This window comes from Loxodonta africana, chromosome 1 (genome assembly GCF_030014295.1).
Source record: "Loxodonta africana isolate mLoxAfr1 chromosome 1, mLoxAfr1.hap2, whole genome shotgun sequence".
Lineage (NCBI taxonomy): Eukaryota > Metazoa > Chordata > Mammalia > Proboscidea > Elephantidae > Loxodonta > Loxodonta africana.
The window spans coordinates 189,141,224-189,167,333 of NC_087342.1; the positions used below are offsets into that span (position 1 = coordinate 189,141,224).

At 36.6% G+C, this 26,110-nt stretch overlaps 1 protein-coding gene across 5 annotated transcripts in view; it reads right to left on the reverse strand.

Annotated features, from left to right (window-relative positions):
• The window catches only part of LOC100656542 (triadin), a 179,528-nt gene that overhangs the window by 96,378 nt on the left and 57,040 nt on the right, over positions 1-26,110 (reverse strand). For all 5 annotated transcript variants that reach the window (XM_064290421.1, XM_064290419.1, XM_064290415.1 and 2 more), the window contains exon 2: positions 15,336-15,545. In XM_064290421.1, the coding sequence (XP_064146491.1) occupies positions 15,336-15,545 (210 nt within the window). The remainder of the gene's footprint in view (positions 1-15,335; positions 15,546-26,110) is intronic.

The following is a 26,110-nucleotide window of genomic DNA, read 5'->3' on the forward strand; positions in this document are numbered from 1 at the left end:
ACCATCACGTCCTTGCTGTCTCTCTTCTCAGATTACTGATTTTACTTCCTGGTAATAAGATTCAAATTCACGTTACATTTAATGACTGCCTTCTCTGTGTCAAACACGTATACTTTACATAGATCATCTCTTCTAATTCTTACAAGATTGTTTTGAAAGAAGTATTCTTTGTGGAATGCTTGCCAAAATGCCAAATGTGGTTTGAGACACCTTGGCACAACCACATAAAGATTTCTTTCCTTCCTGTGGGTGTGGATGCTAATAAATTGTGACCCTTTTTCATAAGCAAGGCAACTAAGACTACTACTACAATTTATTCCTGTACATTCTAACCTGGAGAAAAATGATTAACATCTACCGATTCCTTTGTTTGTATATTTTACTTTAGAAATCTTATTTTTATTTCTTATTATTTAGAGAGAAAGTTATCTATTTCTCTAGGCAAAGGAAATTTATAAGAAATTTCACTCAAAGTGCACAAATTCTGGTCCAGAGATATTAAATTGTCAGGACACCACTGTTTTCTAGAAGGGCTTTATGACAGAGTCTACAGAACACTGGGGGCAAAGCCTATAAAACCTTTTGCCATCCAGTAGATTCCGACACATAGCGACCCTATAGGACAGAGTAGAACTGCCCCACAGAGTTTCCAAGGAGTCTCTGGCGGATTCGAACTGCCGACCTTCAGGTTGGCAATCGTAGCACTTAACCACTACACTACCAGGGTATATAGCAACACTTATAACACATTCTCCCCAATTCCTGAAAAAAGCAACTTTACCCTGCCCTTCTGGAGATTTCTGAATACATTCATCTTCCAGGAAAGGACTAAGGCAGAGTAGATAATATCAAGGTGATCATACATCTTGCTTTGTTCCTATTGTCCTGAAGGAAATATTAATAGCACTCTCTTTCATTCTTACAAGTATCCTGTTTTGGATGATATAGTCATCCTATGTGATGTGTTTGTACTGTGTCAAATTTACTAAGTTGGAACTACATGTCCCAGAATTCCTTTCCATGTAATTTTCCAAGTAACAATTGGCTACATTAAAAATTCTCGAGAGCAGTGGAAGGCTAAAACAAAGGACTAGATGTTGTTTATTGTCTGGAGCTTGTTATATGGCAGGTGCTGTTGCTACTCATGCACATTGTCTCTGATACATTACTTAGCCTCGTTGATGTGTGGCAACAGTCAGCAGCGTCTCCTCCAACTCCCACTGGACTGCTTCCTTCAGCATCTCGGAATTTGGCCAGATTTGTGTGACGTTACCTGGTGAAGGAGGCCAATTTCTCCAGCAGCTTACCCACATCATTGTAACGTGAGGTGGTGAAAGACAAATACAGGTTGTCCTTAGTCTTGTCTTTAGCTTCCCCCACTCTAAGTCCATCTGCTCTTTCCAACTTGCAACCCACTGACTTCAAACCTACCCCAGACACACTAACAACAGCCTTACATAGACTGCCTAATTAGCTCCCAGGGTGCATAAAGTTTGAGCCATACAATAAATCTCTTATTCTATAAGGCTCAGAGTGGTACCGCTGTCTGATCAAACCTTGACTGAAACACCACAGTATTGTTTGGACATTATATTTGAGAAGAAATGAAGAGTGGGTGAAATCCCTTTTCCAAGTCTCTGTTTATTAATGCTCTAAAATGTGTCTTATTATGTTAAAAAATAAAAAATCAAAGCCACAAATTTTGCAGATGGGAAAACAAGGCACTATCTTCGTTTGACAAACATGGAGATGCTAGTTCTTAGTCATGTTACCTTATAGGTTGTAGAACTATAGAATGACTCAAATCTTCTGAAGGAAACACAGAAAGGTCAATTGTACCTGTGGCTCATAAGTAGACTATATTTGGGTACATCAGATCAAATTCAGAAAATAAGGAATTGTGGAGGTTGCCTGGGACAGAATCATTCTTTCCAATCCAGCACAGTATTTGCTTATGAAAATCGACTTTTATTTCTCTATGAATAATTTCTTATTATAGTCAAAGAGTTTACCTACTTTTTTAAAGTGCCACAGAGTAATTTAAGGCCCAAGAACAGAAGCCCTGACTTTCTGGTCTTCAGAGCTATTTCTAGTATGCTTTCTTCTACTGTTAGCTTTGTTTTTTTAACAGTAGCAATTGCATATTTCAAAGAGTATTATCTAGTATGGAAACTCACAATGATAATAATATTAATCCCTAGCAAAGGCTTGAATTGTATCAACTAAAATTAACATTAGAAATGTAAAAGTATCATTTAAATTTTGAAGCTCTCATTGAAGCAAATGATATTTTCTGTGAAGACTCAACATAAAAAAGGCAGGTTAGAGCTTGTTATATAGAAAAAAAGGATATTGAATCTTAATATGAGTGAATGTGTCTCATCCAACAAAAGATTAATATAAGTGTAGGTTTTATGGTATAATTATACCAAGTCCTTGAACTTACATTCTTTCATTCCTAGAAACTGATCACTTGAATTTTAATTAGCTAAGGGTATTTGAACTTCTTATTTGAAGAATTTATAAATATCACCTTTAAAATGTCAAGCTTTATGATTTTGTTTTATTTTTTCATTTCAAATACTTGGTTAATTTTTGTCTTTCTAGATATGGCCTTCTGATGACAGTTATCCTAACACATCATCTTTTTCTTTGTTTCTGTTGTAACTACAGTAACTTTTATCAACTAGAATATTACATGGCACTTCCTTATATCTGAGTATTTATCAAAAGACACATAACTTGACAATATAATTTTCTAAGAGTGAAATATGCGATAGCCAACCTCCAAAATTGCTCCCAATAATCCTTGCCTCATGGTAGTCACAGCCTTATGCAACACTTCCAACATTATTTAGAGTTGACCTGTGTAACCAAAAGAATATTGTGGAAATGACGGTGTGTAATTTCAAAGTCAAGGTCAGAAAAGACACTGTGGCTTTTGCCTTGCTCTTCATGGATCACTAGCTCTGGAGAAGGCCAGCTGCCATGCTGTGAGTATACGTCAGCATTCATTTGACAGCCATGTGAGAGAAACATCTCGGAAATGCATCCACCAGCCCCAGTCAATCCTTCAGATGACTGTAACCCCGGCCAACATCTTGACTGCAACCTGAATCAGAAGAACCACCTAGGTAGCCTAGTATCAAATTTCTGACCCATGGAAACTGTGTGAGATAGTAAGTGTTTACTGTTGTATTAGGTCACTTACATTTGACAAAATTTTTATGCAGAAATGCATAACTATTACAAATTATAAGTAAAACTATTTTTTATAAATATATTTTTATTTTACAATTTTTGCATTTTAATGTTATCTTAATTTCAAAAGTTGATCAAAAGCTGTGTGAAGGGATGAAATACAATATTCTTTATGCTAAATACTTAGTTTCTTTCGTAATTTGAGGAATGATTTCAAATTCAAAATGTCAGTGTTAATCATACCTTTAAGCAACATATGTCAGAAAAGCTACTACAAGACAGGAACTGTTGTACAGAGAAATACAAGCCTATATTCCTTCCTTGGAGAAGTTTTGGGTTTCTAAGTGAGATGAACAAATAAGCAAATAATTATGATATACTGTGTTAACTACTTTTAATACAAGTGCTCATAAAGTGCTAAAGAATGAGAGAGCAAGGTATAGAAAATTATTTTAAGAAGTTTGGAAATGCTTCAGAAAGGAGGTGGCATTTAAGTTAAGGTAACATTAAAGCAAGAATAGGCATCCTCTAGATAACAATAGAGGAATGAGCCTCTGCTATTAAAATTAATATTTGTAAAAGGTTTGTGATAAATTGAGTTCTTTACTACGCACTCAAGTATAGTTACTCACATATTTTTTAATTTTCAGTGTGCTTTAAGTGAAAGTTTACAAATCAAGTCAGTCTGTCATACAAAAATTTATATACACCTTGCTATATACTCCTAATTGCTCTCCCCCTAATGAGACAGCACACTCCTTCCGTCCACTCTCTCTTTTCATGTCCATTCAGCCAGCTTCTAAACCCCTCTGCCATCTCATCTCCCCTCCAGATACAAGATGCCAACATAGTCTCATGTGTCTCCTTGATCCATGAAGCTCATTCTTCACCAGCATCATTTTCTATCCCATTGTCCAGTTCAAATGCTGTCTGGAGAGTTTGCTTTGGGAATGGTTCTTGTCTTGGGCTAACAGAAGGTCTGGGGGCCATGACCACCGGAATCCTTCTAGCCTCAGCCAGACCATTAAGTCTGGTTTTTTTAATGAGAATTTGAGGTCTGCATCCCATTGCTCTCCAGCTCCCTCAGGGGTTCTCTGTTGTGTTCCCTGTCCGGGCAGTCATCGGTTGTAGCCAGGCACCATCTAGTTCTTCTGGTCTCAGGATGATGTCGTCTCTGGTTTGTGTGACCCTTTCTATCTCTTGGGCTCATAATCACCTTGTGTCTTTGGTATTCTTCTTTTTCCTTTGGTTCAGGTGGGTTGAGACCAAATGATGCATCTTAGATACCAGCTTGCTAGCATTTAAGACCCCAGATGCCACTCTCCAAAGTGGGATGCAGAATGTTTCTTAATAGATTTTATAATGCCAAATGAACTAGATGTCCCCTGAAACCATGGTCCCCAAACCCCCACCCCTGCTACACTGGCCTTCAAAGCATTCAGTTTCTTCAGGAAACTTCTTTGTTTTTGGTTTAGTCCAGTTGTGCTGACCTTTCATGTATTGCGTGTTGTCTTTCCCTTCACCTAAAATACTTCTTATCTACTACCTAATTAGTGAAAACCTCTCTCCCTCCTCTTTTCCCTCCCCCTTCTCTTAACAATCTAAGAATATTTTTTTCTTTGTTTAAACTGTTTCTCAAGTTCTTATAATAGTGGTCTTATACAATATTTGTCCTTTTGAAACTGACTCATTTCACTCGGCGTAAGACATTCCAGATTCCTCCATGTTATGAAATGATTCACAGTTTCATCATCGTTCTTTATTGATGCGTGGTGTTCCATTGTGTGAATTTACCATAATTTATTTATCCACTCGTCCATTGATGGGCACCTTGGTTGCTTCCATCTTTTTGCTATTATAAACAGTGCTGCAATAAATATGGGTGTGCATTTATCTGTTCATGGAAAGGCTCCTGTTTCTCTAGGATACATTCAAAGGAGTGGGGTCGCTGGATAGTACGGTAGTTCTATTTCTAGCTTTTTTAAAAAAAAAAAAAGCTTTTTAAGGAAGCACCAAATTGATTTCCAATGTGGTTGTACCATTTTACACTCCCACCAGCAGTGTAGAAGAGTTCCAGACTCTCTATATCCTCTCCAACATTTATTATTTTGTTTTTTGGATTAATGCCAGCTTTGTTGGAGTGAGATGGAATTGCATTGTAGTTTTGATTTGCATTTCTCTAATAGCTAATGATCCTGAACATTTCCTCATGTATCTGTTAGCTACCTTTATGTCTTCTTTAGTGAAGTTCCTGTTCATATCTTTTTGCCCATTTTTTAACTGGGTTGTTTGTCTTTTTGTAGTCGAGTTTTTGCAGTATCATGTAGATTTTACAGATCAGGTGCTGACTGGAAATGTCATAGCTAAAGACTTTTTCCCAGGCCTGGGTAATATTTTTACCGTTTTGGTGAAGTCTTTGGACGAGCAAAAGGGTTTGATTTTTAGAAGCTCCCAGTTACCCAGTTTCTCTTCTTCGTTGTTGGTAATGTTTTGTATACTGTTTATGCCATATATAAGGGCTCCTAACATTGTACCTATGTTTTCTTCCATGATCTTTATCGTTTTAGATTTTATATTTAGGTCTTTGATCCATTTTGAGTTTGTTTTTGTGCATAGTGTGAAGTATGCGTCTTTTTTCATATTTTTGCAGATGGATATCCAGTTATGCCAGTACCATTTGTTAAAAAGATTGTCTTTTCCCCATGTAACTGACTTTGGGACTTTGTCAAATATCAACTGCTCACATGTGCATGGATTTATGTCTGGATTCTCAGTTCTGTTCCATTGGTCTATGTATCTGTTGTTGTACCAGTACCAGCCTGTTTTGACTACTGCGCCAGTATAAGAGGTTCTAAAATCAGGTAAAGCGAGGCATCCCACTTTGTTCTTCTTTTTCAGTAATGCTTACTTACCTGGGGCCTCTCCCCCTTCCATATGAAGTTGGCGATTTGTTTTTCCGTCTCATTAAAAAATGTCATTGCAATTTAGATTGGAATTGCATTGCATCTATAGATCGCTTTTGGTAGAGTAGGCATTTTTACAATGTTAAGTCTTCCTATCCATGAGCAAGGTATGATTTTCCTCTTATGTAGGTCTCTTTTGGTTTCTTGCAATAGTGTCTTATAGTTTTCTTTGTATAGGTCTTTTACATCTCTTTTAAGGTTTATTCCTAAGTATTTTATCTTTGGGGGCTACTGTAAATGGTATTGATTTGGTGATTTCCTCTCCAATGTTCTTTTTGTTGGTGTAGAGGAATTCAACTGATTTTTGTATGTTTATCTTGTATCCTGATAATCTGCTGAACTCTTCTATTAGTTTCAGTAGTTTTCTTGAGGATTCTTCAGGGTTTTCTGAGTATAAGATCATGTCATCTGCAAATAGAGATACTTTTACTTTTTCCTTGCCAATCTGGATGTCCTTTATTTCTTTATCTAGCCAAATTGCTCTGGCGAGGACCTCCAGCACAAAGTTGAAAAAGAGTGATGATAAAGGGCATCCTTGTCTGGTTCCTGTTCTCAAGAAGAATGTTTTCAGGCTCTCTCCATTTAAGATGACGTTGGCTATTGGCTGTGTATAAATACCCTTTATTATGTTGAGGAATTTTCTTTCTATTCCTATTTTGCTGAGAGTTTTTATCATGAATGGGTGTTGAACTTTGTCAAATGTCATTTATGCATCAATTGATTCTTGTCTTTTGTTTTATATGATAGATTACATTAATTGTTTTCTAATGTTGAACCATCCCTGCATACCTGGTATGAATCCCACTTGGTCATGGTGAATTATTTTTTTGATATGTTGTTGAATTCTATTGGCTGGAATTTTATTGAGGGTTTTTGCATCTAAGTTCATGAGGTTTATAGGTCTGTACTTTTCTTTTTTTGTGGTGTCTTTACCTGGTTTTTGTATCAGGGATATGCTGGCTTCATAGAATGAGTTTGGGAGTATTCCTTTCTTTTCTATACTCTGAAATACCTTTAGCAATAGTGGTGTTAATTCTTCTCTGAAAGTTTGGTAGAACTCTGTAGTGAAGCCATCTGGGCCAGGGCTATTTTTTTGTTGGGAGTTTTTTGATTACCTTTTCAATCTCTACTTTTGTTATGGGTCTATTTAGTTGTTCTACCTGTTTGTTAGTTTAGGTAGGCAGTGTGTTTCTAGAAATTTATTCATTTCTTCTAGGTTTTCAAATTTGTTGGAGTACAATTTTTTATAGTAATCTGATATGATTCTTTTAATTTCAGTTGGGTCCGTTGTAATATTGCCCATCTCATTTCTTATTTGGGTTATCTGCTTCCTCTCCTGGTTTTCATTTGTCAGTTTGGCCAATGGTTTACCAATTTTGTTAATTTTTTCTAACAACCAGCTTTTGGTCTTGTTAATTCTTTCAATTGTTTTCATGTTTTTTATTTCATTTAATTCTGCTCCAATTTTTATTATTTGTTTTCTTCTGGTGCCTGTGGGTTTCTTTTGTTGCTCTCTTTCTATTTGTTGAAGCTGTAGGGATAATTCTTTGATTTTGGCCCTTTTTTCTTTTTGGATGTGTGCATTTATTGATATAAATCGATCTCTGAGCACTGTTTAAGCCGTGTCCTAAAGGTTCTGATAGGAAGTGTTTTCATTCTCACTGGATTCTATGAATTTCTTTATTCCATCCTTAATGTCTTCTATAACCCAGTGTTTTTTGAGCAGGGTATTGTTCAGCTTCCAAGTGTTTGATTTCTTTTCCCTGCTTTTTCTGTTATTGATTTCTACTTTTATGGCCTTATGATCAGAGAAGATACTTTGTAATATTTCAATGTTTTACAGTCTGTTAAGGCTTGCTTTATGACCTAATATGTGGTCTATTCTAGAGAATGTTCCATGTGCATTGGAAAAGAAAGTATAATTGATTGCTGTTGGGTGGGGTGTTCTGTATATGTACATAAGGTCAAGTTGGTTGATTGTAGCATTTAGATCTTCTGTGTCCTTATTGAGGTTCTTTCTGGATGTCCTGTCCTTCACCAAAAGTGGAGTGTTGAAGTCTCCTGCTATAATTGTGGAGCTTACTATCGCACTTTTCAATGCTGATAAAGTTTGTTTTATGTATCTCGTAGCCTGTCGTTGGGTGCATAAGTATTTAGTATGGTTATATGCTCCAGGTATATCATCCCTTTAATCATTATATAGTGTCTTTCTTATCCTTTGTGGTGGATTTAACTTTAAATCCCATTTTGTCAGAAATTAGTATTGCCACTCCTGCTCTTTTTTGATTGTGGTTTGTTTGATATATTTTTTCCATCCTTTGAGTTTTAGTTTGTTTGTGTCTAAGGTGTGTCTCTTGTAGGCAGCATATAGACGGATTGTGTTTTTTTATCCATTCTGCCACTTTCTGTCTCTTTATTGGCACATTTAGTCTATTTGTATTCAGTGTAATTATGGATAGGTATGAGTTTAGTGCTGTCATTTTGGTGTCTTTTTTTGTGTGTTGTTGACAGTTTCTTTATCCCACTTAATTTTTTGTCTTAAGAAATTTTTCTTTATATATTGTCTTTTCCTCTTATTGGTTGTTGTCTATCTTTTTTTCTGCTGAGTCTCTATTTTTTTCTTGTGTTTTATTTTGATATGTGGGATATTTAGTCACCTTTGCCGTTATCTCAATATTTACCCTTATTTTTCTAAGTTTAAACCTAACTTTTATTTCTTTATATCACCTTGCCTTCCTCTCCATTTGAAAGATCTATGAAAACATTTCTTAGCCCCTCTTTCTTATTTTAATGTTGTCTTCTTTTACATAATAACATTGCTGTTTCCCTGTTGTGAGCATTTTTTATCTTGATTTATTTTTGTGATTTCACTGTCTGGGTTGACCTCTGATTGCATCATTCAGTGTTCTAGTCTTGGGTTGATACCTGATATTGATTTTCTAACCAAAGAACTCCCTTTAGTATTTCTTGTAGTTTTGTTTTTGGTTTTTATGAATTCTCTAAATTTCTGGTCATCTGGAAATGTCCTAATTTCACCTTCTTGTTTGAGAGGCAGTTTTGCTGGATATATGATTCTTGGCTCACAATTTTTTTCCTTCAATGCTTTATATAAGTCATCCCATTGCCTTCTTGCCTGCATAGTTTTTGCCATGTAGTCCAAGCTTATTCTTATTGACTGTACTTTGTAGGTGACTTTTCGTTTATCCCTAGCTGTTCTTAAAATTCTCTCTTTATCTTTGGCTTTGGCAAGTTTGATTATCATATGTCTTGGTGAATTTCTTTTAAGATCTACCTTACGTGTAGTTCACTGAGCATCTTGGATAGATGTCTTCTCATCTTTCACGATATCAGGGAAGCTTTCTGCTAACAAATCTTCAACAATTCTCTCTGTATTTTTTGTTATCCCTCCCTGTTCTGGTACTCCAATCAGATAGAGTCCCACATGATTCTTAAGGTTTTCATTTTTTTTAACTCTTTTATCTGATTTTTCTTTCAAAAATATTAGTGCCAAGTGCTTTATCTTCAGGCTCACCAATTCTGCCTTTCACTTGCTCAATTCTGTTCCTCTGACTTTCTATTGATTTGTCTACTTCTGTAATTTTATTGTTAATCTTCTGAATTTCTGATTGCTGTCTCTCTGTGGATTCTTCCAGCTTATTAAATTTTTCATTATGTTCTTGATTAACCTTTTTAATTTCTTCAACTGCTTTATCTGTGTGTTCCTTGGCTTGTTCTGTGTATTGCCTGATCTCCTTCCTGATGTCTTGAAGGGTTCTATATATTAATCTTTTGTATTCCTCATCCAGTAATTCTAGGAAGGCACTTTCTTCTAGAAGTTCCCTTGATTCTTTGTTTTGAGAGCTTGTTGAAGCAATAATGGTCTGTTTCTTTATATGATTTGATATTGACTGCTGTCTCTGAGCCATCTGTAAGTTATTATATTAGTTTATTTTATGTTTGCTTACTGTATCCTAGTTTCTTGCTTTGTTTTGATGTGTCCAAATAAGTTCCTTGAGTGAGCTAGCTTGGTTATTTGCAGCTTTAAAACTCTGATGTCCTGTCACCAGATGCCTAGAGCTGTTACCAGGTATATCAGCCTAGGAGTCCATTCAATTTTCTTGCGTGGTTTCAGCTCAGGTGTCCAGGTAGCTCGTCATCAAGTGCGTGGTACAGATTCTGTCCTACAGTCTTAGAGGGGCAGGGGTGATTGCTGTAGGTACCAGTATCTGGTTGCAGCAGGGGGTCATGCTCTGAACAAGGCAGGGGTTAAGAATCATCCCCAAGTGTCTCTATGGAAAGCGCATCCCTCTTCACTAGAGTGCACATGTGGGTGGGTCCTGCAGACAGACCATGGGCCCCCAATGCTTTTGGTTGTAATGACTGGGAGGCATCTGTTATCCTTGGACCCCTGTCATGGGTGCCTGGGTGACCTGAGTGGAGCCACCAGTCCTTAGGCCCCTGATGTGCATAGGTGAGGATGCTGCTTAATAGATAAAGCAGTGTGAAACATCAAACACCCACCTCTCCACCACACAGCTGAAACAGTTGCAGTCTGCCAACAAGGGTCTATTCTCTTGAAATAGGCTCACACAGGTCCATGCAGGGGGGAAACTTCTTCAAAGTTCACAGACCATTTATGCCTGGACAGGAACTGCTTCTATCTGGAGCTCCACAGGTTAGTGGAGCTGGCAAATTATCTTTCCCTGCAGTTGTGAATTTATTACTTTTCCAAGGCCAGGAGAATGGTTCCTGTCACTCAGCAGGACCTATCTCAGGCCCAGGGAAATCAACAGCCTCTGAAGCTGGCTTGGGGTTGGGGTGGGGGTTAAATATATGCAAGCTCTTAGCTTTTGCCGAGAGTGCTGTTTTTCTCTGGTTCCTGAGGTATGAGTAGGCTGTAAGGCTGGCTGCTTCTCCCTGAGGAAACTGTGGCCGAATGGCACCAGCAGCCTGCCACAGCCACTCCCGGGAATGGTGCCTGAGGGATCCCGGTGATTCAGGTCTGGCAACTCCTCTCCACTTCTGAACCATCTATCCCTTCCCCTGCCAGTCAGTCCATTTTGTAACTTTGCCTTTGATGTTCAGGGCTCCTAGCTTGTCATAAATATAATTGTTTTACTTGTTTTTTCAGGTCTTTATTGTAAGAGGGATAGCCGGAAGTGTCTGGCTATTCTGCCATCTTGGCCCCACCTCCTCATATAATATTTTTAAGTCTTATTAAAATGGCACTATTATTATTCCTACTTTATAGATGATGAAAATGAGACAAAGGGAGGCTAAGTTATTTTCCCAAAGTCATACAGCTTGTAAGTGGTTAAAGTCTGGATTTAAAACCAGGGAAATTCAGCACCAGAGTTCACATTCTTAACTACTATACTTTCTGCTATTTAAAAAAAAAAACAAAAAAAAACACTGCCACTGCTTTGATTCCGACTCACAGGGCCCTATATGCGGTGGCATCGCTAGCAGTGAGTGTGGACCGCACCCCCTGACACTGTAAAAGGGGATGACAACAAAGTGACCCTGGGTCCACAGTGGCACCTACAGCAGCAATGGGGGATGGGAGTTGGGGGAGTTGGCATCACCAGGGTAGAGGATGCCAAGGCAGTGGGATTACTGGGGTTGGTGTCACTCATCACCCTCTGTGATACTCATTACCATCCCCTGGTTCCCACCAGTCAGGGTGCTGCAGCTGGGATGTGCCCGCCATTAGACAGAGAGCAGGGTCCCTGGCTTGGCCAGTGGGAGAGGGGAGGTGATGCGGGGAGCCAGAGGGGGCAGGACCGGTGGGGTGGAGCTCCTCCTCCCATGGGGTTTCACAGCCCCACTCACCCCAGGACAGGGGTGAGAGGGAGGGTGATGCCATGAGTTACCCACTGGGTGTCACCAACCCTAGTGATATCTATATTTCAGAGTAGAACTACCCCATAGGCTTTCCGATGCTACAGTCTTATAGAAGCAGACTGTCACATCTTTCTTCTGCAGATTAAACGGCCAGCTTTTTGTCAGCAGCCCAGTGCTTAACAACTGCCACCAGAGCTCCTACACAGCGAGAAAAAAAAAAAAACTGCATGAGTGGAGGCAACAAAGAATGAATGTACGTAGTTCCCTAGCACTATCAGGAACGAATAGTAGTAAGTATAACTGGGAAACAGAGTACATAAACTGAATTGCAAAATAGAAATGAAGAGCAAAGCCAAAAACTTGAAGTTCATGCCAAGGAGTTTATAGGTAGGTAATTGGAAATACTCGAATAGTTCTAGGTCAGAGGGCAACTTCATCAAATTTATGTATTATGAACAGACCATTGAGAGCAATGTTAAAGAGGAGAGACCAGATGGTGTAGACACGAAGTAATTGCATTAGTCCCCTCAAAAGAAAATGAAGGACTGAAATGTAGTAATGAAGATGGTGGTAATGAGAGGCAGGGGCAGATTATGAGACATACAAGATTTACCAGGTGCATGATATGATGACTGATTACGTACGGAGGAAATTTGTACCATGACTTGCAGTTTTCTTTTTTCAGGAAATGAACAGATGGTTAGATCGATATTAAGTATAAGAAACATAGGAGGTGGTCTTTCATAGAAGATGTACCTAATAAACACTTATTGAAAGAAGAAATAAAATAATACTGATATAGAGTTTATCTTTTGCCCTATCAAATGAAATGCAAGTAGCATAGGCATAATCCATAGCACCTAATTACAGTGGTCTATTTTTTTTTTAATGGTTACTCTACTATAGATTATAAATGTGTCTTACATTTAAGTAATTGAATATAAAAATCTGAACTAGTTTTAGGTTGAAGCCCTGGTGGCACAATGGTTAACAGCTTGGCTGCTAACCAAAAGGTTGGCCATTCAAATTCACCAGGAATTCCTTGGAAACCCTATGGGGCAGTTCTACTCTGTCCTGTAGGGTGGCTGTGAGTTGAAATCAATTTGACGGCAACTTTTTGTTGTTGTTGTTCTTTTGTTTGTTTTTCAGTGTAAAAATCTAAACTAATTTTAGGTAGCTGCTCATTTTATTAAAGAATTAAGAACAAATTCAACAACAATTTCTATAAAAACCAAAAACCAAACCTGTTGCAGTCAAGTAGATCCCAACTCATAAAATTAACTTCACAAATATTAGATTTGCATGCAATTCTTAAAATAAATCTGTTGTAAAAATGAAAGAATGGTATTTTATGATCATATTTGGTCCTAAAATTTGAATCAGTGAAATCCTAAAAAGCAAACAAACAGGTGAAATACTATAGTCAATATTGACTCAAGGAAAATAACATTTCTTAGAGTAATACAACCAACTATATTTTACTCATAGTTACAATTTTTTATCATAGACATTTCAACTGTATATTTTTTGAGTCTACACTTGAGTATTGCCTATTTACAAAAGACATTTATGGCTCTGGAAAATACTCTTTTGCTTTGGTTGACATTCATGGGTCTTACCTTTACCCCTTACGTGTTGCTCTCACTTTAGCCCAGCTACCAAGAGTACTACAGCTAGCAGAGTCACCTAAATTGCACCTCCATGTCAAAAAACCCAAAAAATGTAGTTCTATGACTTCAAGATATTTATACGTGTATTTCAAGCCCAGCTACCAAGAGTGCAGCTAGCAGAGTCATCTAAATTTCACCTATGTGTCAACAAACCCAAAAAATATAGTGCTATGACTTCAAGATATTTATACCTGTATTTCTTTTGATATCTTTGGCATAGCTGTTTACTAGCACACATAGTAAGTACTTGATAAAAAATTGTAAAATGAGCGAATAAAGTGTCGTAAAGATAAATACGGGATCCTTGAGTGTATAAAATGGAACGTATAGTATTTATGTTTTCCAGGTCCTACCTCCACTTCTGGAAACCCTGGTGGCATAGTGGTTAAGAGCTACAGCTGCTAACCAAAAAGTTCAGCAGTTCAAATCCACCAGCAGCTCTTTGGAAACTCTATGGAGCAGTTCTGCTCTGTCCTATAGGGTCGCTATGAGCCGGAATCAACTTGGTGGCAACGGGTTTGGTTTTCTTTTCTTTTTACCTCCACTTCTACTGGAGAAAGAAAATGTGGAGTGCAATTATGAAAGAGCACCATTAAGAGGTTAATGACATGCTTTCGCTTGTAGTAAAAGGTGATGCATGATAAATCCATTCATTGGTTCGTTTTATATTTATTGTGCACCTGATTAATTCCTGTCTTCAAACAATTTAGTGAATAGAGGCAGTCCCAAGTAAAAATAGATAAATACAATTTAAAAATAAATAAAAATTCTCTAACAGAGGGAAGGACAGGGAACTTAGAGGTTGAATTTGTAGTCGTGGTGGTGGTTGTAGAGTCAATTCTGACTCACAGTAACTCCATGTATGCAGAGTAGAACTGCTCCATAAGATTTTTAAGGCTGTGACCTTTCAGAAGCAGATTGCCAGGCCTGTCTTCTGAGGCATCTCTGGGTGAATTGGAAGTGCCAACCTTTCAGCTAGTAATTGATCACCTAATCATTTCTGCCACCCAGGGACTCCTAGAGATTGAATAGACCATATGAAAATCTGTCTTTTCTCATTTGTATTATTTGTATTTTGCCTCAAATCCCTGAGGACACACGGACTCAAGGAACAGTGTCTCATGGCAAGCAATTCTGGGAAAATTCTTTTTAACACACTTTATTTTCAGTAACTCAAAATAGGGTAGTTTGGTGGAAGAAGGTAAGACTGTGTTTGTAAAGGAAGCCTGGAGCCAGAGGATACAGGGGATTAAAAATATTTTATCAAATTTTTCTTTTGCCCAGAAGTTGTTTTGTTTTGTTTTGTATTACTAAGTTTAAATTTTACAAATTATCTTGTATTTAATGGTGGATAAGCTCCCATTTTTTTCCCCCAAATTAGACATCTATTCAAAGTTTCTAATCATTACCTTTCTGAAACTGCAACATTCAACCTTTGTTCACCTCTGCAAATAAAGGGTACCTTTGAAGTCTGCCAACACAAGGAAGGAGAATAGAAGGGGAAGAGCAAGAAAGGAACTCAGCTTCAGTGGCCCTAAGGCACACATGTGGCGCTCTTTATTTCATACACTAAGATGAGGCAAGGAAAAACAAAGCCAGGTCTGGGGAGAACGTTTATGTTTGTTTTAATTTAAAAGCTAAATTTAATCTATCTTACCTGAAAAATTTTTGTAATCCACTAAATCAAACATAACAACTGCAACAGCTGACCACGTGATTATGAGAGCAATGACCAGGAGCCAGGCTGCCGGGGAGCTGAATGTCGTCACTATGTCTTCTGTGACTGTCCTCTTCAGCACTTTTCCAGGGGATCTGGGCACTGATCCATTTTTGCTGTCTATCACAGTTGTAGTTGTTGATGCATTTCCTACACAAACATTCAGAAAGGAGAATTACAATTTAGAAAATCAGGTCAAATACTGATGACAAAGAACACAGTTTATAGGAGTTATGCAAATTTACTTCTATAATAAACCAAAACCAAACCTAACCCATTGCCATCAAGTTGATTCCAACTCATAGCAACCCTGTCAGACAAAGTAGAACCGCCCCTTAGGGTTTCCAAGGAGTAGCTGGTGGATTCAAACTGCCTATCTTATTTAAAAAAAAATTTTTTTTTATTGTACTTTAGATGAAGGTTTACAGAGTAAGCTAGTTTCTCGTTAAACAATTCATATGCGTACTGTTTTGTGACATTAGTTGCCAACCCTATGACATGTCAACATGTTCCCAATCTCCCCTTCTTGATCTTGGGTTCCCTAGTACCAGCTTTCCTGTCCCCTCCTGCCTTCTTGTTCTTGCCCTTTGGGCTGGTATGCCCATTTAGTCTCTTTTCTTTTTTTTTTTTTATGGGTCTGTCTAATATCTGACTGAAGGGTGAACCTTAGGAGTGACTTAGGTACTGAGATAAAAGGGTGTCTGGGGGCATAGTGTCCGGGTTTCTCCAGTCTCTGTCAGACCATTAAGTCTGGTCTTTTTTTGTGTGTGTGAGTTAGAATTTTGTTCTACATTTTTCTCCAGCTCTGTCTGGGACCTTCTTTTGTGATCCCTGTCAGAGCAGTTAGTGGTGGTACCTGGGCATCTAGTTATGCTGTACTCAGCCTGGTGGACATTGTGATAGTCGTGGTCCATTAGTTCTTTGGACTAATCTTTCCCTTGTGTCTTAGATTTTCTTCTTTCTCCCTTGCTCCAGATGAGGTGAGACCATTGGAGCATTTTAGATGGCCACTCACAAACTTTTAAGACCCCAGGCACTACTCACCAAAGTAGACTGTAGAACATTTCCTTTATAAACTGTGTTATGCCAGTTGAGCTAGATGTTCCCTGAGACCATGGTCCCCACAGCCCTTAGCCCAGTAATTTGATTCCTTAGGGAGTTTGGATGTGTCTATGGAGCTTCCATGACCTTGACTTAGACAAGTTGTGCTGGCTTCCCCAGTATTGTGTACTGTCTTACCCTTCACCAAAGTCGCCACATATATATTGGAACTAATATATTTTTTTGGAAAATTGTTTAATCCAGCAGTCTCTACTTCTTTGTCAATACTTTACAGTATTTAAAATATCTGCATTGACATAGGAGGGAAACTACGTTTAATTTGCAATTCTTTGATTACTAGAAATGAGATTTTTTTTTTCCCTGTATTTCAAATCTTTTTTTTTGGCTATTTTTCTATAAATCTCCACTTGGTGGCTTATAAAATCATATATATGAGAGTATCAATTTATCTGTTGTTTATGTTGCAATAACCCTGCCACCCCTGGTAACCATTAATAAAATTTAGTTCATATACATCTGCCTTTTCTATTTCATATAGCTCAGATCACACAAAATTTGTCCATTTGTAACTGACTCATTTCATTCAACATAGTGCTTTCAAGGTTCACCCATGTTGTAGCATGTTTCAGGACCAGATTTCTCTTTATGGCTGAGTAACATTCCATCATATATACATACCACATTTGGTTTATCTGTTCATCTGTTGATAGACATTTAGTTTGTTTCTACCTTTTGGCTATTGTGAATATGCTTCTATGAACATCGTTATACAAGTATCTGTTGGCATTTCTGCTTTCAATTCTTTTGAGTATATACCTAGAGTAGAATTGCTGGTTCTTGAAGTTATTCTATGTTTAATATTTTCAGGAACCACCAAAGTCTTCCACAGCAGCTATGCCATTTTAAATCTCAGCAGCAATGGATGAGGATTTCAATTTTTCCACATCCTCACCAACACCTGTTATTTTCTGTTTGTTTAATCGCAGCCATCTCAGTGGGGGTGAAGTGATAACTCATTGTGGTTTTGATTTGTATTTCCCTAATGATTAATGACATTGAGCATCTTTTCATGCATTTGTTGGCCATTTGTAATATTTTCCTTGATAAAGTGTCTATTCAGGTCCTTTGTCTATTCTTTTTTTGATTAGGTTGTTTGTCTTTTTGCCGTTAAGTTGTGAAAGTTCTTTATGTATTCTGAGTATATGGTTCCCAAAACTTGTTCCAATTTATAGGTTGTCTCTTCACTTTGTTGATAAAAATCTTTTGATGAACAAAATTTTTAATTTTGATGAAGTCCTACGCATCTGTTTTTCTTCTGCTGTTCATGCTTTCTGCTTCAACCCTTCAAATAGGTGTCTAGACAGAGTACTTATACTGTAAACCCACTTTTAGGTATGGAAGGAAAAATGAAAACACTGCCTGCAGTATTAAGTACTTAAGCTAATAAAGGCTTACTCTTTTAATTTGTTTCTTTACCTATAAAATGATGCTATCCTTCTCTTTATAAAAAAGATAAAATGATGCTATCCTTCTCTTTATAAAAAAGATAAACAACCTAAAAATCTATGATTAGCCAGGGTAAAGAAAATCAAATATATTCAAGAGGTGTTAATAATAATTAAAGGTAACTGATACAACAACTTTTTACTTAGTAATGGTAAATCTAGGTCCACATTTTTTAAGGACCATAAGTTAAGGAAGAATATCAGTGGTAAAAGATTTAATTAAGATTTTTAAATGACTTTGGGAAGAAACTAAAAGTAGTGACAATAAATATCCTTTTTTTCCTGAAAAATTATGTGAATACATATCGCAAGTTCCTGAACTCAATTTATTTGAAATGATAGCAAGAAGAAAAAGTATCTTTAAAAAACAGATTTCACAGACTGTACTTGAGATGGTACTCGAAGAAGGAAAATTAGAAAGTGCTCATACATCCTGTCATTGATTTTTGTGCCAAATTCCCGTCACTTCTAATGGCAGTTCTGAAAATGGATGAATGATAGGAGTGCTTTGAAGTCTGATTTAAGACCCAAGGGGGGCTACAAGTGAATCAAACCTTTGGAATAATGATTTGCAGGAGAGTAAGTGAATTATGAATGTTTAGGAGAGGTCCACCTGAAAGTTGATATGTTGCTAATCTCTAATTTTTTATTTTTTTAACCTCTAGAAAGCATCCTACTACCACTAAGTAGAAAAATTGCTTTTGCACTTTAGATTCACTTCAGTGAGCTGAGAATCAGGCAGTAGTTCTGTAGGCAATATCTCACACACCTGCTTGGCATCTTGAAACTGAAAGAGAAAATTTACTAAGATTTGATATAAATGAATGACTCCTGGCCACATTTTTTAAACATAGAAAATTTTAAAAAGAAATGAATTTTGGTATTTCATTTATTGGCCAGAAAAATAAGAAATTATATAAAATCAGCAAGCAATGCAAGTTCAGAGTTAAGACATTACTTTTTATGTTTTGTAAAGAACTGGTACTAATATGAATTCCAATTTTTATTTCATCTTACAATCTGGCCAAAATATTTATAGTACACTATTTTAGATAAATCAAAATAATAACATTAACACTAAACAACATTCTTAAGTTAGTTTTCTTTGTCTTTACATCCTCAAAATTTCCACCTAAGGCTTAACCAAGACTCAAAGGTGATAAAAACATTTCGTTGAATATATAACTGAAAAGGCATAAACGACCTAATGTAACCTGAAGTCTACCCTGCTTAATGACAATCATATGCTGTCTTTATTATGGGAACACACAAAGTTTTACCTTTTCATTTCCTATTCAGATTTACTGCTGATGCCACACAGAGCCAAGAGAAATAAAATTGAGGGTAAAAAATTGCTGTCTTTGACAGCTGGTCAAGATAGATGCAAAGAGAAGAGTGTGTAACCTGAGATTATTTAATGTTTGAGAAGCACTTTGAAGATGACAAGAGCTAGTTATTGATACGGCTGCAAAAATGAGAGGTAAATATTATGGAGCGATTTTACATGAGTGATGTGTCTTGAGAGTTGGTGTCTCAGAACTGGAACAGAGCAGCTAGAATATGTGCTTACTTTTTATTTCCATTCCTTTTCATTTCATACAAATTATTTTCATTACTAGGCAGCCAGAATCAGGTTCAAAAGAAGTGGAGATCTCTTTAAAGGCCATGTGATTCTGTCCCATAAAATAAAATGAGGGGCTGCTTATCTAGAGGTTCCGAAGCGTGCCATTGCAGTCAGGTTATACGCAGAATAATAAATCATAAGCAACCTGAGAGAAGTCATTTAACCTCATCATGCTTTATTGATCAGATGAAGAAGCTGCCAAGTGCATTTGCCACTTATTATTCCTACAGGACACTGACAATACGCTCTCTTCCAGGATGCTTAAGAAAGACACCTATATTCTAAAATATTGCATCTTTATTTCATAAAAAATTTATTTCATAGAAGCATTAATTAAATTATGAGTTTTGCATTTCACTATCAAATGCCATTTGTGGAGTACTCTAACATTGCTTTTCTCCTGAACAAGAGCAAAGGAGAGAAAGGGAGTTTGTACTATTAATGGCAGGATAAAAATGTGTATTATTACCAAATGGTAATATTAGAAATTAAGACTGCCCCCTGCCATATTTTTAAGTGTTCCTAAAAAATGTGTATGTAAATAAAAACCTTGGAGAAGCTCTACTGAAAAGATTCCTTGTTGATTCAAGTTAAAGAGTGGAAAATTCCATCTTTTTACTTACATAGTTCGCAAATTGTATTTATCGAATGTCTATGTATCATATACATGGAAAGCTGTGACAATTGAATTATGCTACAAATATATATAAACTGAATGAAAATAGATTTTGAGAGGCAAGATAAATCATGACAATTCACAAAAATTATCTTACTCAAACTAATTGTAGATATTTGAATTGATATATATGATACTGATTACACATGAAAAGTAACCTAGAGTAGTTTTTAGAAAAATTCAGACTATGTACTTTAAAAAAAAAAAATACAATTTAGTCTCTTTCAAGGATAAAAATTGCTTTTGTCTCAAATCAAAAACTGACCCTGTACCAATTTCAGTTCAGTGAAAGCCCTAAATTGCCACTTTCTCTCAGATTTTTGGAGTCTATGTATTATAATGCAATTTCAGAGAGTATTTTGGCCATTGACTGTACCTATTGGCGTGAGATTTTCAAAAATTTTTTCCAGCACCCCTTCACACCCATCTGCCCCTCCCTTCTACCTTTACAATAAATACTTTTTTTTTTTTTTCCTTTTCTCTAGTGGTAGGTCTGGAAATTGAACCCCATTCCTAATCCCAGCCATAGGAATGGATATTTAAGCCAAGCCTGACCATTCTGAATACTCCTTTTTACCCATGACTGTGAAGGATGGAACAATCAGAATTCTCCACATTTTTTTTATGTGGAACTACTGGGTGACATACTGCTTGGGGAGCCAAGCTGGTAAAATGTGACCATAGTTTGCCAGTGGCCCTCTATCCCACCATGAGGAGAGTCTGCTACAAGATGGAGGGGCTCCGTCCAGATGACACTGTATGGGATCAAGGAGGCAACCTTACTTGGAGTCAGATGAACCTCCAGACTTTGCCATTATGAGTACAAACTACTTTGATTTGATTACATTTGCATTACCAGCAACCTTGAGTCCTGACTGATGCTCTTGCCCCTTCTAGAAACCTAAATTATTTTCCTTCATCTGTTTTTATCATGAGGAGTGATCAATTGGAATAGCCTGTATATACAACATCTTTTTAAAAATTATTCTTATTTTTGAAAGAAAATCTCAAATCTCACTTTTGTTTCTCATGTGCTTGTGTTATCATGGTCCCAACTGATAAGAGGCCTTTGGGGATTTGGAAGGCTTTGGGCAGTCCAGTTTCTGTGATTGAGGCTCCTTTCTAAGAACAGCTCACTTGTGTTCTGAGTGATAGAAGATAGGTGCATCTCATAGGAACTGGGAAGTCTAGCTGGTCGAAATAATTAAGGCTACAATAGAAGGGAAGACTGTTGTTGTGTGCTGTCTAGTCGATTACTACTCATAGCGACGTTACAGAACAAAGTAGAACTGCCCATAGGGTTTTCTTGGCTGTAATCTTTATGGGAGCAGATCACCAGGTCTTTTCTCCTACAGAGCTGCTTGTGAGTTTGAACTGCTGACCTTTTGGTTAGCAGCCCAGTGCATAATCATCACGGCCATCAGCGCTCCTTGAGGGGATGACTAGGGGAAAAAGTTACACAATCTCTTTGACTAGAAAAAGCATATGTTTATTAAGTAATGTCAGTAATTAAACAGAAACACTCCTTTCTTATGATGCAACTAGATCTAGCATCTCAGATGTTATTAAATATTTTAAATATCTGGAAGAAGCAAAAGCAGCACAAATGTACAGATGAGTAAAAGTGCTGAAGATCAATCAAATGTAAAATGATGTATCTATTTGCTTTGAAAAAATGCTCTAAAGACTATTCATACTGGTTTAAGTTTCTAAGTACATCTAATTTAATAGAGCTATATCTTTTCATGTTAAAATAACTAAAACCACGACAAGGTAACTTTACTACCAATTCATGCCCAAGTACCCCAAATCAAAATTCCAAGAGACTCTACATATATTGAGATAGTTTAGGAACAGAAATTAATTAATAAACAGGAGCCATCAGATAACTCTTCTGTGACAATTATTTTGACAAATTCAATCAGATTATTTTCAGGAAAATAGTCCAGCTTCACCTTATGAATCCAGGAAGTCTCATGCAAAAAGATGAGCCATTCAAGGGTTTGCCTGAGTTTGTGAGTTCTATAAATGGAATTTCCAGAAAACCTCCCAAATTCTATGAATTCAGTCTCAGGGAGGCAGTAGTTAGGCTCTGGCTACAAGTGAATATCATCCAAACACAACAGGCACAGATCTATGAAGTATATTCAGTCCTTTTGAGATATTAATTTTCTGGTATTTTATGTTTGGGTTAACACATTTTCTTCCTGGGCTAAAAATGCCAAAAATTAAAGTTTTAGTTAGCCTCAGCAGTACTTCTACTAAATTGCCCCATCATCACTGAATCACAAACCTACTGAAATAAAAAGGCTTGAGTAATGATATATTATTTCAATTTGGGGAAAAATTAAAAAAAAAAAAAACTCTTCAGTTGAATGCTTCAAAATGATTAACTTTCCATGATTTGTTGGCATTAATATATTTCCATTACTTTCTGTTTCCTAAAGACATTTTTGTATTCCAATCACCAGTAATTATCAATGTACCTTGATTGCATGTTTGATCAATCTGCTACAAAAGACCTCTTTAAAGTATTAAAAAGCAAAGATGTCACCTTGGGGACTAAAGCAGGCCTGACCCAAGCCATGGTATTTTCAATAGCCTCATATGCATGCAAAAGCTGAACAAAGAATAAGGAAGACTGAAGAAGAATTGATATCTTTGAATTATGATAGTGGTGAAGAATATTAAATATACTGTGACTGCAAGAAGATGTAACAAAACTGTCTTGGAAGAAGTATAGCCAAGATACTCCTTAGAAGTAAGGATGGCGAGACTTCTCATGTACTTTGGATGCGTTATCAGGAGGGATCAGTCCCTGGAGAAGGACATCAGGCTTGGTAAAGTAGAGGGTCAGTGAAAAAAGAGGAAGATCCTCAAGGAGATGGGTTGACATGTTGGCAGCAGCAGTGGGCTAAAGCATAGTAACTTTGTGAAGATGGCACACAGCCAGTCAGTGTTTTGTTCTGTTGTAGATAGGGTCCCTATGACTCAGAACCAACTCAATGGCACCTAATAACAACAACCAAGACATTTTCATGGAAATCAATTCTTTCTCAAGAATGAATCATCTCCTGTTGTTTTATCCCACATGGAGTCATAATCTTATCACTGTGGTGTCATAATAGCTTCCACTTTACTTCCATTGAGAGAGTATGACTGCTTCTCCCAAAAAAGAACACAGCATGTTCATACTATTTTCATGTAAATATTTTTGGTGTTAATGATAAGGACTTCATCTAAAGAACCTTCTTAAAACTATAATCATAAAAAAGATTTATTCTTTATACTCATCAGCTAGTTTCAGGAAATTTAAAAGAATACAAAAACTAACACAAATTTTCTTTCTAATTTTACTTCAGTGTGTGAGTTTTATGAATCAACCTAGTTTATTTTTCATATATTTAAATATAACCAAGATTAAACCTATGATTTCTGCTTATAAGGAAATTTCCATCCATTTGTGGGAAGATACTGGTAACTTAGTAATTCAATTTTTATATGTACATGTATATGACTAATGGTGTCTTAAAGTATATGGCCATTAATCATGGCCATGACTAATTTCATTAAGCACCCTAGGAACTTTTTAAACAAAAACAACAATGAAATACCCCTATTTTAGTGCATCTTTAATTTTAGTGACACAAATTGATACTTTTTATTTTTTCCAGATTCAGTGATACTGCCGTAATTGGATTAAAAACATATTCATAGAGTATTTTATCTCTAATAAGGTAAATGTTTGTCACTTGAAAATTAAAAAAAAAAAAAAAAGGCATTTTCCCACGGGAAATGATTTTTTTAAATCTGCCTTCAGTTGAATCAGATGTAGGTACCAGGAGATCAAGTTTTACCCCCAGTCAAGTCCCCAGATAACTGTGATCTTGCCAAGTTTGTTTCACTTCTCTAAAACTCCCTTCCCTCACCTATAAAGTGGGGAATTCAGCCAATATAGTATAAGAAAATGTTTGTCTCTAATGAGCTATCTCTATGTCTCAACGTGAAAATACCTAACTTTTGTGTGTGAAATATCAGTTCATCCTAAGGAATTGAAGGTACCATTCCATAAGCCCTTTATAATTTAGGGGAAATTCTAACAGGAAAATATTTTTTAAGGAAATAAAAACAGCAAATGATAATAAGAGAAATAAGAGAAAAGTATACAAAAATGGCCCTTCCTTGAGGTCAGGGACACCATCTTAACAGTCTTTGTGAATAATATTGAGCATATAGTATGCACCTAATCTTTGATGAATAAATGAGGGTAGATGTCTTAGCTAAAAAGGCTAAAGAACATTTGGAGTATCTTGATTCCATGTAAAGCAACAAGATTCATTAATTCAATAAATAATTATTGCCCTTATACCATGTGGTAAATGTGGTAGGCACTGAAAATTCTCTGGTGTTAATAGGGCAGATTTGGCTCCTCTTCTCAGAAAAATTACAAAAAAATGAAGGAGACAGGCATTGAACAAATTTCAAATGCCATAAATGTTACAAAATGAAAAGTAAAGTGATACTACAGAATCCTATAATAGGCGGAAGCTAAACTAGTCTGAGGTTTCGGCGGCTAGGAAAACCATAACACACACCCCCCTTCCCCCAAAAGAAAACCAAATCCACTGCCGTCAAGTTGATATCAACTTACAGCAACCCTGTAGGACAGAGTAGAACTGCCCCATAGGGTTTCCAAGGCTGTAAGTATTTACAGAAGCAGAATGCCACATCTTTCTCCTGCAGAGTGGCTGGTGGATTCGAACCGCTGACCCTTCGGTTAGCAGCCAAATGTTTTACCCACTTTGTCACCATAGTTACAAGAAAGTTGAACCCAAGAGACAGTATTAAATGCTCCTGAATTTTTATATCAGGAATTTAAAAGAGAAATACAAAGAATACTAATGCAAATGAGGGAAGTCGAAATAAAGTACCTATGTATTCAGTGTTTTATTTTTAAACTTTAAATAGAGAGATGGGTTATATGAATTCACCTGTGTGTGTGTATACATACATGCATACACACAGATAGATATAAATGAAAAAGCATCATTTTTCAGTATTGAGCATAGAAAAAGAAGAGCATAGGCTTAGTAATAGACTTACCTCAAGAATCTAAGTGTACCATATAGGAATCAAATTATACTTTATTTCTTTCGGTAGTGAAAGAAATCTTTCATGAACACATTCTGTTTATATTGATGACTAGAATCATCACGAAAAAGATTAATCCTATGCTGAACAATAATCTGGTAAAATAATTAGGAGTTCAGTTATGTGAATGTCCTTATAATTACCCATTGTGTCAAAGACTTAACAAGAGAAGCAAGCATAGATTGTACTCATATGGACTAACAAAAACTTTCAGCATGAAGGGCTGACAGTATGTGTGTTGAGTCTTAAATTTAACTTTAAAAAATGTTCGTATTAGATGAGAATGGTGACAACATGATACAATTACTTTCAGTATATATCAAGAGAAACGGAATTGTGTGTTAAGTGTTGGTAGTACAGGGACAGAGGAGAAAGAAGAACTCAAGGATTCTTAGAATCATCAACTGACCCTGGTCAAAGCAGGGCATCAGAAGTTAGGGGCCTGGCTTCTAATCCATTGTCTGCCAGTGAATAAGTCACTTATTTTAACATTATCTGTAAAACAAAGAGTTTGTATCAAATCAGGGGAGGTGCTCAACTTTAACCCATGGATTTATGAATGGGATCTCAAGAAACCCATGAAACTTCTGAAGTTAAATGAAAGCGTTCATGTCAGTGCATGTGTATTTTTCTGAAGAGAGAGGCTTCATTGTTTTCATAAAATATCACAGTGGATATGAGATGCAAAAAAAGTTGA